The sequence below is a fragment of the Lolium rigidum genome, chromosome 6 (assembly GCF_022539505.1).
Source record: "Lolium rigidum isolate FL_2022 chromosome 6, APGP_CSIRO_Lrig_0.1, whole genome shotgun sequence".
Classification (NCBI taxonomy): domain Eukaryota; kingdom Viridiplantae; phylum Streptophyta; class Magnoliopsida; order Poales; family Poaceae; genus Lolium; species Lolium rigidum.
Genome location: NC_061513.1, coordinates 287968964 through 287981395, shown reverse-complemented (window position 1 = coordinate 287981395; position 12432 = coordinate 287968964). Strand labels below are relative to the sequence as shown.

General features: G+C 46.0%; 1 protein-coding gene across 1 annotated transcript; it reads right to left on the bottom strand.

Moving 5' to 3' along the window:
* Nucleotides 1–4039: 4039 nt before the first annotated feature.
* LOC124664318 (16.9 kDa class I heat shock protein 1-like) lies at nt 4040–4489 on the bottom strand. The gene has a single exon (XM_047201864.1). It carries the CDS (start codon nt 4487–4489, stop codon nt 4040–4042), a length of 450 nt encoding a protein of 149 aa, XP_047057820.1.
* Nucleotides 4490–12432: the final 7943 nt, after the last annotated feature.

Below are 12432 nucleotides of genomic sequence, written 5' to 3'. Positions count from 1 at the left end.
ATTCCATGTTGAGCTAAAGGCTAAAGAAAACTAATGAGGCCATACTATTGCATATACTTTTGCATACTCAATCATATTATTTCGCTGGAAATGTACCCAGAGAACATCATCAGTCCAGTCACACATAGAGCGGCACAAAATCCAGATTAAAATCCTGAGGGGTGCAAATTAATGATTTAGATGTTTCAGTGAAAATATGGGTACCTCATATTCTTAGGGGAAAATCGGTTATGTACCATTAAAAGATGGGAACTTTGGAAAAACCACTAAAATTTTGGCATTAGGAAACTACCATCCAAAGCTATAGGCTTCTACCATGACCGTGAACTAGACGTGAACTGGCTTTGAAAAGAACGAGTATATATCCTCCGCTGCGCCATAGTACCTCCCTGTCAGTGCCACCTCCCCATTCTGGTGCTTCCCGAGGTGTCAACCGGCCACTCCGGTGCTACATCCGCTGTGGAGCATCTGCTTGTCGTCGCGTGCGACGTCCACCACACGGCCTTGTTGGCCCAGGCCGCAACAGGCATGGCAGCGTGGAGAAGCCGCTAACCTTCTCACACACTGTCCGTGGCCGCGAATCTCGACTTGCTCCCGATGGTCGACGTGCACGCATGCGACACTGGTGCTGACCTCGCACACAACAGCAACCAGGCTAGTGCTGACTACTGACCAGGCTGTGCAGATGCCGGTGCTGCATCGACCTGAAGGCTGCCGGTGTTCAACCATACGCGTGAGCTTGCCGGAGCGCGAGGCAAGGTCTAGGTGTTGGAGCGCAGAATGTGGGCAAGTTGACCCTGCTCAAGTCAGACCCAATCAAGGCTTGCTTCGTAGGCACGAGCTGATATCCACTCTTGAGGAGAAGATGCTTGTTCCAGGGAGGAAGGAGATGCAGCCCAGAAGGCCAGAAATACAGATTAAAGGTCTCATTTTGCAGATCGATTCATTTCTTTAGATTGAATTCACGTCCATTTAACGGTCATGGTATAATCCTATAACGGATCAACCTTTGGATGGTATTTTCCTAAAGCCAAAACATTCGGTGGTATTTCTCTAAAATACGAAACTTTTAATGGTACAGTTCTAATTTTCCATATTCTTAGTATTGAACAAACACTGCATGGGACGCCGCATAAATGAGTAGCATAATAAGCAAGAGTAACTTCTGGGCCAAATTTGCTCTTGCAACTTGAAACAGAATTCAATTACATGGTGTATGCGATGGGAATAATTTTCTAAGACCTGTGTTTATGTTTACGAGTAACATATCAAGCACCTTCACACACAATCCAGGTGTAACAGAAAAAACATGCCTTCTGCTGAAGAAATGGTTGGACTGTAAAGTTTTAGCATGTGTACCGGCACATATATCTGTAGAAAAGTGAAGTAGCGCAAAGCAAATACCAACACTCTAGCAGTAAAGTTTTCCACCTATATCCATTTTCAACTTTTACCTAACCTTTCGACATATGCTCGAGGGATGGATCATCATCCAATTACAGAACAAAAGCGATGTAGGGGATGAACTTGTGCATGTTCTTGTTGATATTGTAGCCTATGTAGTACACATCTAGCCGATGAACATACCTCCTTGAGCGTGTCCTGGAACCTTCACATCCCGCACGTAGCCACAGCAGGTGTCTACGACAAGGACAAGAGGTGTTCGTCAGACGCATCGAAGCCTTGCTAAACTAGGATGATGATAAGAAACAAGAGTCGCCAGCTTGCCTATAATGACATAAAGACAAAAAGCAACCAGAGGTTCCCAGGTTCGAAACAAGGAAGGCGTTTATGCTATGCACGAAACGGAGAAGATGCCCACCATGCAGAAAAAAGCTATGGAAATCGTTGAAAATGAAATGGGACTATCTTCGCGATAACGTTGTAAATCTGTAAATTTAAGTATTATACTGATTAAGTACATCTCCGAGAAATATAGGTTAAACATAAGAAAAAGTATGAAGGGGGTGATGTTTTTTTCTTCAAACTAAAGAGTAGAAATTGTAAGTGTTTGAGTGAAATTGTACCTAGAGAGTAGGATTGTGCTGCTTTTTCACTTTCTATAAAACCCTTTGTGGTCAACAACAATCGATTAGGTCAAAGCATTGACCCCCGTATTTAAAAAAAAAACTTTGCCATGGAGCACAACTCCAAGTGTGAAATCCAATATTATCTAGTCTTGACGTGCGCGATAAAGAGAGAGGAACTAATTATTTGGCCAAGTCATCATTCATGCCAACCTCGAAAGATAAAACTGATAACTAGACAATATTGGAGTTCACACTACTACAATATTTGCCCTTCTATTCCATCAATAAAAACAATATTTTCCATAAATATATATAACCATTTAATTTAATAAATAATCACTCTGTTCTTTTTTTCTCGAGTTGGAGTTAAGCAATTTGGAGCATACAGACTCAGAATTAGACTTCTTATAGGTCTTAAATGATGACCAACAAATTTACTTCAAATTTCATGTCTTACAGGTGTTGAAGGGTGATCTTTAAAAATGGTTCCGCGGAGACAGACTACGGTAAACTCTGAATTTTACTCCAATTTGAATTTCTTTGTGATTTCGATAGATAATAAAGCGCAAAACAAAAGTTATGATATTTTAAAACTATATGTTAGTTCCAATAAATATGACAAAATATCAAAACATTACGAATTTTAACATAATAAACACATAAGTCATTGTACATATTTTACATGTACCACCCCCTTCGTCAACAAAGAATTTTCACATCAGCGTCATCTCGTGGTGGGTAGTAGCGGACGCTGCAGACGGTCGGAGCCGGTGGAGGAATTAGGGTCTCACCACCGTTGACTCCAAATGATTGACGTGATCAATATACTCGATGGTCTGTATCTTGGCTTCATGTTCTATTGCTAACTAGCTATATGAATCATCATGACTATCAAACTTAAAACTTAATTATGCATACTATGCTTATTTGATGATTAAATGGACATACGTTAAAACATTAGAAAACATTTCTACCCATGTTATCATCCTGATGTTCTTGCCTAGGTCGCTCGGGCCATTTGAAATTAGCAACATGTGAATACAGAACGGCTACTCAATTAAGCATATTGATATAAATTTTATGCTTACATAATTCTATACAATATGACATTCCACGGAGAAGCATAGTGGTTTGATCCTTGATATTCGTATATGTAATTAAGCCATACTTTACGTATACTTTCTTTCCCTCCAAAAAACAAGGTATAGAAGGATGATTGTAGATTATTATTTTTTGGATTGTATAACAAAAGTGATGTGCAATGTTCAGAAGATCACAATCTCTTTTGTCTCGCTACACTGGATTGAGTTTCGATGTCGCCCTAGAGCCTAGGAGGCGACGTACTTATAACGTGTTCAGCTTAAGATAGCTGCTTGTGAGCATCTAGAGTATTCTTCCGTAATGCGCTAAATCTCTTTCTTGCTCAGGTTCGTTCTAGGGCACTCTGCCTGTAGTTGGTTGGTAGGCCACTTCCCGCACTCACGACATTCCTGGGTACACTGGAATTAAGAGACAGTATAATGCATTGAGCTACGGCTGCTGGGCCTCATCTACATGCTCTTATTGACAATGTAATCCCTCTATTCCAAAAAAGACAAGTTTTGTCAAAATTCTAAAAATTAGAATTTTAACTATTTTTTAGTAAAATGTCCAATCTCTGCAAGGTCAAATAAACCTTATTGATACATTACTAAATGTATTCGATAACTTTTTCTACCCAACTCAGTCAATCTTTGCACGCTTTAACTTTAAACAATATCTATGCACCTACTTTTAGAAAGGGAAGGTAGTACAGTTTAAGTATCCATAAATTTTTCGCTGAACTCATGTCAAAAATGATTTACTTCTTATTTATTTATTCATTTGAAAATTGAAACACGATCAAACTGGCACAACTGAAAGATACAGAAGAGTTCGATACAAAACAACACACGACTCCATGTAGCACAGACACAGCTGCTGCTACAAATCAAGGACATGGACCAAGCTGGTCCCGATGGGCACGCATTTTAGCTGGAGATCTCAATGGATTTCACCTGGGGATTCTTGACCTCTGCTTTGGGCACCGTAATGGTGAGCACGCCGTTTTCCATCCCGGCTTTCACTTCCTCCACCTTGGCGTTCTCAGGCAGTCGGAAGCGCCGGACGAACTTGCCGCTGCTGCGCTCCACGCGGTGCCACTTGTCATTCTTCTCCTCCTTCTCCTTTGAGCGTTCGCCGCTGACGACGAGCATATTGCCGTCCTCCACTTCCACCTTGACCTCCTCCTTCTTCACGCCAGGAAGATCGGCCTTGAAGACGTGTGCCTCGGGGGTCTCCTTCCAGTCCATCTGAGCGTTCACGAAAGCAGCAGTGTCGGAATCCGATGCTGCCGGGATGATGGAGCGGAAGGCATTGAAGGGATCGACCCAGAGGTCGGCGAATGGGTCGAATACGTTGTTCCGCCTCACAATCGACATGGTTGTGACTTGGTGTTGCTTAGGTATGTGCGAGGGGAAAATATGGGGATCGAAGAGATGTTGGCTGCTATATTCCTTGATGTGATTCGCACTGGCTCGAGTTGAGATGAGCTGGAGCGGTGGCGAGGCGAGGTACTTATAATGTCGTCGGGTGCCGGTCGTGAAGCATCCCGAGTTCTCTGGTTCTGTTTTGCTTCCAGCTCACCTTTGCTTCTCTTTCTTTCTAATAATTTCAGCCCAGGAAAGGCCTACTGAGTTCTGGAGCACTCTCCAGCCTGAGGTTGGTGAGTGGGCCTTATCCTTCTTTTTATTTTTGCTGCACAATTCCGGCACCATGGAGACGACTCTCGAATGGACTGGTCCTGTGTCGGAAACATGGAAAAAACCAGAGAAATTGAGGTGCCTCGCGAAGTCACGATTCACGAACTCTCAATCGCGCCCTGCCTCCCTTCCCGAGTCTATAAATATACGGCGTCGCATTCGAGCTGAAACCAACAGAGAAGATCACGAATCCATTCGGCGCATAGCAATTAGCGATCGATTCAAATCAGACGCTCGCAATCACTTTCCCCGCGGTCAGAAACCGCAGCCGACAATGTCGATCGTTAGGCGCTGCCCCTTGGCCGACCTCTGGGTCGACCCATTCGACGGTTTCTGCTCCATCGTCCCAGCATCCTGGGACTCCGACACAGCCGGCATTGCGAACGCTCGGGTGGACTGGAAGGAGACGCCGGAGGCGCACGTCTTCAAGGCTGACCTCCCCGGAGTGAAGAAGGAGGAGGTCAAGGTTGAGGTGGAAGACGGCAAGTACTCCCTCCACTTTCATGATTTTTGTCACGATTTTAGCTCAAATTTAAAATAGTACAATCTTGACAAAAATTATGAAATAGAGGGAGTAGCAATAACACAAGGAACTTGCATGCGCATTGCTTTTACAGGCTTGCCTGCCGCTCACTCACACTGAACCACAGAGGGACGACGGATCACGGATGGATGGATGTATGGAACGAACTACGTACATCAAGCAAGCACCTTGATTTCCGGTGAAGCCACAGACGGAACCGGTCAAGCAAGCAGATCACACGAGTGAAAAGCGGGGAGGGCCCGATCTGTCGGTGACTCGACACACGAACCCCACCGCCACCCCTCGTATCTCTCTCGCCGCCGGCACCACCCCGCCGGCTTGTTGCCCAGATTCCGCCGTCACTCCTTCCCCACCTGCCTATATTCCGCCGTGTTTCGACGACGGCCTATCTGGCTACTCTTCCGCCGGCCTGTTTTCCGACTTTGGCCTGCTCTTCGTCGCTCGCGGCTCGGGTTGCCTCGACCACGCCCGTCAGGTGTTCGTCCATTTGCCTCGCCGGCCATGGACTCGGACGAAGAGGAGGAGCAGATGTTCGTCGAGCTTATGCAAGAAGAGATGGCAGCAGCCGCCCAAGACGACGAGCACATGATGATCCTCGGTTGCTTGGCAAGCATGTACGCCGGACCGGCAACGCGGTCGACGTGGTAGGTCGGCACCAGGTCGCCGGAAGTGCAAGCCGAGACAGCGAATGGAGGGCTACTGCATGTTGTACGCCGACTACTTCGCCGACAATCCATTGCACGGTGAGAGTGTTTTCCGGCGTCATTTCAGGATGAGCAGAAAGCTATTTCTGGAAATTGTGTATGCCATCCGAGACTTTGATCCCTACTTCAGATGCAAGGCGGATTGCACTGGTTTGGTTGGATTTTCGTCACTGTAGAAGTGCACAGTGGCTATGAGGATGCTCGGCGTATGGAGCTCCCGGTGATACCGCAGATGACAATCTTCGGATGGCGGAGTCCACCGCCCTTGATTGTTTCTACCGGTTCTGCAGGGCCGTCATAGCGGTGTTCGGGGACTATTACTTGAGATCACCCACCGTCGAAGACACTCAGAGGATCCTTGCAACAAATGAAGCTAGAGGTTTTCCAGGGATGCTTGGAAGCATTGACTGCATGCATTGGCAATGGAAGAACTGTCCGTTTGCGTGGCAGGGAATGTACAAGGGTCACAAAAAAGGCTGCACTCGTGATACTTGAAGCGGTGGCTACCCATGATCTCTGGATTTGGCACTCTTTCTTTGGTATGCCTGGATCCAACAATGACATCAACGTCCTAAACTGCTCCCCGGTCTTTTCCAAGCTTGTTGAGGGTCATGCTCCCCGGTGGACTATGTGATCAATGGTCGGCACTACAACAAAGGATACTACCTTGCAGACGGTATCTATCCAAAGTGGGCAACATTTGTGAAGACTATCTCGAACCCTAGCACCCCCAAACTTTGCGAGTTTGTCAAGAAACAAGAAGCTTGCCGAAGACGTCGAGCGTGCATTTGGTGTCCTCCAGCAGAGATTTGCTGTCATCCGGTTCCCCGCTATGACTTGGTCCAAAGATCAGATGTGGGAGGTGATGAACTGCTGTGTGTGCCTACACAATATGATTATTGAAAATGAGCGAAAGCATCCGGTTCCTCTGGCTGAGCAAGAAGCACCATATGAGAGAGAGGGTCCTCTTGCACAGCCTAATCACCAGGTGCCTCCATCATGGGCCGCCTTCATTGCTATGCGCCAGGAGATTCGAGACTCTACAATGCATCAGCTGCTGCAAGATGATCTGGTGGAGCACATATGGAGGATCTGAGGCAACGCCAACGCCGACGCCAACTAGTCTGTCTTAATTTGTTTGAAAAATTATGAAATTGTGTGCTTCATTTATTTCAGCACTTGTTAAACATTGTACTGATTATCGCCGAATTTGTTTCAGCAATTTTCGTACTCTTGGTCGCCGAACTTGTTAAATTTTATGTTAAATTTGTTTGAAATATATCAAATGGTCGAGGTTGGGGGTTTCCTGCCGGGGGGACGGCTGGAACTTCGGTGCTCCCCAGGCCAAATCTTCCTCCAATCCGGACGAAAATTTCGCCGGATTTGGGCGTGGGGAGCGCCAACGAGTGGGGATGCTCTTAGGGTCGCTTCTTGCATGCCAGCTAGAATGGATCGGTTCATGAAAGTTGGCAAGCTGGTTGACCGTTGAGTGAGCATTGTGTGAGTTTGATCAAACTTTTAGAACAATCTATTAATAAATATAATATCTATAGATAAATATAAAAATATATTTCATTATTTATTTAATAATATTAATTTTACATTTTACGTATTAATGATTTTTATTAAAAAAATAATTAAAATTGATATAGTTTAAATTTCTAAAAATAATATAAGCTTTATGCTTTGGCAATGCCCGGGCAGCTGCCCATACAAATGTGAGATGATGGCTGCTTGCCCGGGCAACAGCAATGGCCTGCTGGGGCCCAATAAATACACACCAGAACCTAAAACAAGCTGGGTTAGCTGGCCCAAACTGCCAACAGGCCTAAGCACCTATCCTCAAACGATCGGGACGGCAACGGAAGCACCGGCGAGTCGCGCCGGCACTCGAGGCGCAACCCCGGGTACCCGCAGTGGGACGAGGCGTTGGTGGTGCCGTTCGTGCCGCCTCCGTCGCCGTCGTCGATCCAGAACGGATACCGTACGTCCACGGCGTGGCCGCACCGGTAGGACGGGCAGCCTGCCGGCGTGGTGGTGGTGTTTGGGACCGTCGTCTTCGTGGCCGCGGTGCCGGCGACAATGGCAGAGAGGATGAGGAGGAGGAAGAGGTGGACGGGATAGACTGGCGACGGCGCCATGGATCCACCGGCGACAGCGCGAGCCGTGCGCAGTGACGCGTGGCTTTGCGAAGCGTCGGTGCGCGGGATCATGCGTAATTGCAAGCTGCGAAACTGCGCGCGCTCGGGTGACTGACTCCTGGTCCTGGTATCGAGGATGGTTCATCCAAGATGTGTGAATGTGTAGTTCCTGAAATCCTGTAAATATACCTGTTGTTGTTTCTAGCTTCACGAAACCAAGACGTTCAGTTACGCTCCTTAATGTAGTCCGAGGCGAGGCGATGTGAGGATACTCATGTGAGTGGAGTACTGGCGGAACTTGCTAATTATCAATACCTATGTTAGCCGACAGCGGCGACATTGCCTATGTTTCAACAAAGCTTGGTTGAAGCAGGAATGCGGGCGCGCAGGAAGCAGCTGGATCATATGGTGGCGGGCCGGAGTCAACACGTACGAGTGGTCACGTCTATATTTGCGTTGAGCGGCCAGGCAAGGCACATCGATCATGCTGCACTTGCCAGGCTGGCTCCAGCCAAACCGAGGTGGAATTAATTTACACGTGCTTTCCTATCCACCTACGATGGCCGGCAATGTTCCTTTTTCTTGTTTTTTTCTTTTTTCTTTTTTCCCATAAGAGAAGAGGAAGCAAATAGCGAGCGTACGTAATGCGCGGTTCATCAAATCCAGCGATCGATTAAATAGAAAGAAGAAAGCGCGCGGCTGGACCATTCCATCGCGCACCCATCTTTAACTATTCATTCCTCTTGTTTCCCAACTGACTGACTACTACTCAAACGACGACGGATTAATTGATCGATACTAAAAAAAAAAAGAGATCTGCGAAAACGAGCATCCAAACATATATACATGGGGAAAAGAATAGAAAGGCCACCTTTCTCATGAGCAGAAACCCCCACGGATCCATCGAGATGAGATTGGTGGATATATTACCTGATGGATCCCCAAGATCTTCGCGCGCGGATGGGATCAGATCAACCATGAACTCGGCTAGCTAGGTGCCCAAGATCGAGATCCATCCCGACGACGGCAGAGTGTCCTCTCTCCTCTCCTCTCCTCTCCTCGACGAGTAAAGAGTCAAAGTCTAAGTCGTCACACACGACGCACGCGTTGGCTACACCCCTTCCCATATTTATAGACTGTGGGAGGGCCAAGGTCGCGAAATCTGAAAAAACTTGGCGCCAACTTTGCCACCACTTTTTCCCGTTTCTCCTTCCTGCTTGATTAGAGGCCGGAGAGATGAAGAGACGGATGGATGGCTCCGATGCACTACATGTACGCGGATCCCTTGCCTGCCCGGTCAAAACCGAGCAACCGGGGACAGCAAATTAGTGCGGGCGTGGATATGGAAACTGCTAGCTGATTTCTATCCATATTAACACGCTCCTCCTCTCACACTCATAACTGCTATGCGGTAATCACTCCATATTTTAAGGAGCAATCTCTTCATGTTAGGTTCAATACATGGAAACTGCCATCAAAATCACCGAGTCTCTCTCTCTCATAGCTGTTTAAAATGGAAATACTACAGCCCGTGACATTTTCTTCTTCTTCGTTTTCTTATACTAATAGCCATGATTATACTTATTTATTTTTGCTTCCAGGAAGGTGAATTAGAAAGCTTGTCTCGCCCAGGCCAGGGAATTCTTTTCCCATGCATGGGGTCAATATTTGTGTTCCCGTCAAGGTTGAAAACATGTTGAACAAAAGCTCCAATATATATTATTACATCATCATCAGACAAACACAAATCAATGAGTGAGGAAGGTTCCATTTATTTATGTTACCAAAAGATGGATCATAGATCAACAGGAAGCCGAATCATATTACATTGCTAAAACAAGTAACAACGCCAAATGTTGCCAATAATGTAAGAACAGACTCGCATTTCTCTGTAGCTGAATACTTTGGTTGGATCACACTCGATCGAGGCCCTCAAATTGCATTTAGCAAAAATATTTTACAAACTATATGTGTTTTACACACATAAACTCAGGTGCCGCTGCTAGCCGCAGACCCATGATGTCCATGCCAACGATTGGTTATCCTCGTCACCGCCGACATAGCAACAACTTTGTTGGACGTCGCGATGGCAACGCTGCCGCACAGAGCCGTGAAGATCCTCCCTCTAGATTGTGAGAGAACAATAGCCTCCCAACAATGGGAACCAGCTAAAGTTTCCTTGAAGAGGACCTGCAGTACCACGTGAAAGCAAGTTGCAAATTTATCTCCAGTTGTGGGTGCTACAACTTAAGGGTGATGTCATGACATGCATGGACACAAGTCATCTTTTGTAGATGTATTTTGGAAGCACTACACTAATTTCTTTCAACTGGAAACGAGATAGTGCATAACAAGAATTTTCTTATTCAGATGGAGCAACAAACTCAGAAGTTTACTTTTAAGTAGACATCAACATAATGGTAAAGAAAACATATGCTTAATCTGTCTTCCCAGGAATACAGAGAGAACTGCAACAAGATAAGGAACATTTAGAACAAAAGGACAACCAGTAAAGATCAACCTCGCACACGGAAGGAGAATATTTTGAATGAACTAAGTGAGCCGGTTATTACCGCAATCACATTCCATGTTGAGATAAAAGCTAAAGAAAACTAATGAGGCCATACTATTGCATATACTTTTGCATACTCAATCATATTATTTCGCTGGAAATGTACCCAGAGAACATCATCAGTCCAGTCACACATAGAGCGGCATAAAATCCTGAGGGGTGTAAATTAATGATTAAGATGTTTCGGTGAAAATATGGGTACCTCATATTCTTAGGGAAAAATTGGTTCTGTACCATTAAAAGATCGGAACTTTGGAAAAATACCGCTGAAAGTTTTGGCATTAGGAAACTACCATCCAAAGCTTGCCTCGTTATAGGCTTCTACCATGACCGTGAACTTGACGTGAACTGGCTTTGAAAAGAACGAGTATATCTCCTCCGCTGTGCCATAGTACCTCCCTGCCTGTGCCACCTCCACATTCTGGTGCTTCCCGAGGTGTCAACCGGCTGCTCCAGTGCTACAGCCGCTGTGGAGCGTCTGCTCGTCGTAGTGCGATGCCCACCACACGGCCTTGTTGGCCCAGGCCGCAACAGGCATGGCAGCGTGGTGAAGCCGCTAACCTTCTCACACACTGTCCATGGCCACGAAGCTCGACTTGCTCCCGACGGTCGACATGCACACGTGCAACGCTGGTGCTGACCTCGCACACAACGGCGACCAGGCTAGTGCTGACTGCTGACCAGGCTGTGCAAATGCCGGTGCTGCGTCGACCTGAAGGCTACTGGTGTTCAACCATGCGCGTGAGCTTGCCGGAGCGCGAGGCAAGGTCTAGGTGTTGGCGCGCAGAATGTGGGCAAGTTGACCCTGCTCAATTCCATTGCTCGGTGCAAGTCAAACCCACTCCAGGCTTGCTTCGTAGACACGAGCTGATATCCACTCTTGAGGAGAAGATGCTTGTTCCAGCGAGGAAGGAGATGCAGCCCAGAAGGCCAGAAATACATATTAAAGGTCTCATTTTGCAGATCGATTCGTTTCTTTAGATTGAGTTCACGTCCATTTAACGGTCATGGTAGAATCCTATAACGGATCAACCTTTCGATGGTACTTTCCTAAAGCCAAAACATTCGGTGGTATATTTCTAAAATCCGGATCTTTTAATGGTACAATTCTAATTTTCCATATTCTTAGTGTTGAACAAACACTGCATGGGACACTGCATAAATGAGTAGCATAATAAGCAAGAGTAATTTCTGGGCCAAATTTGCTCTTGCAACTTGAAACAGAATTCAGTTACATGGTGTATGAGATGGGAATAATTTTCTAAGACCTGTGTTTATGTTGATGAGTAACATATCAAGCACCTTCACACACAATCAAGGTGTAATAGAAAAAACATGCCTTCTGCTGAAGAAATGGTTGGACTGTAAAGTTTCAGCATGTGTACCGGCACATATATCTGTAGAAAAGTGAAGTAGTGCAAAGCAAATACCAATACTGTAGCAGTAAAGTTTTCCACCTATATCCATTTTCGTTTTTTACCTAACCTTTCGACATATGCTCGAGGGATGGATCATCATCCAGTTACAGAACAAAAGCGATGAAGGGGATGAACTTGTGCATGTTCTTGTTGATATTATAGCCTCGGTAGTACACATCTAGCCGATGAACATACCTCCTTGAGCGTGTCCTGGAACCTTCGCATCCCGCACGTAGCCACAGC

Excerpts from the sequence above, each read along its gene's own strand:
- LOC124664318 (XM_047201864.1), bottom strand. The coding sequence starts at position 4,489 with ATGTCGATTGTGAGGCGGAACAACGTATTCGACCCATTCGCCGACCTC.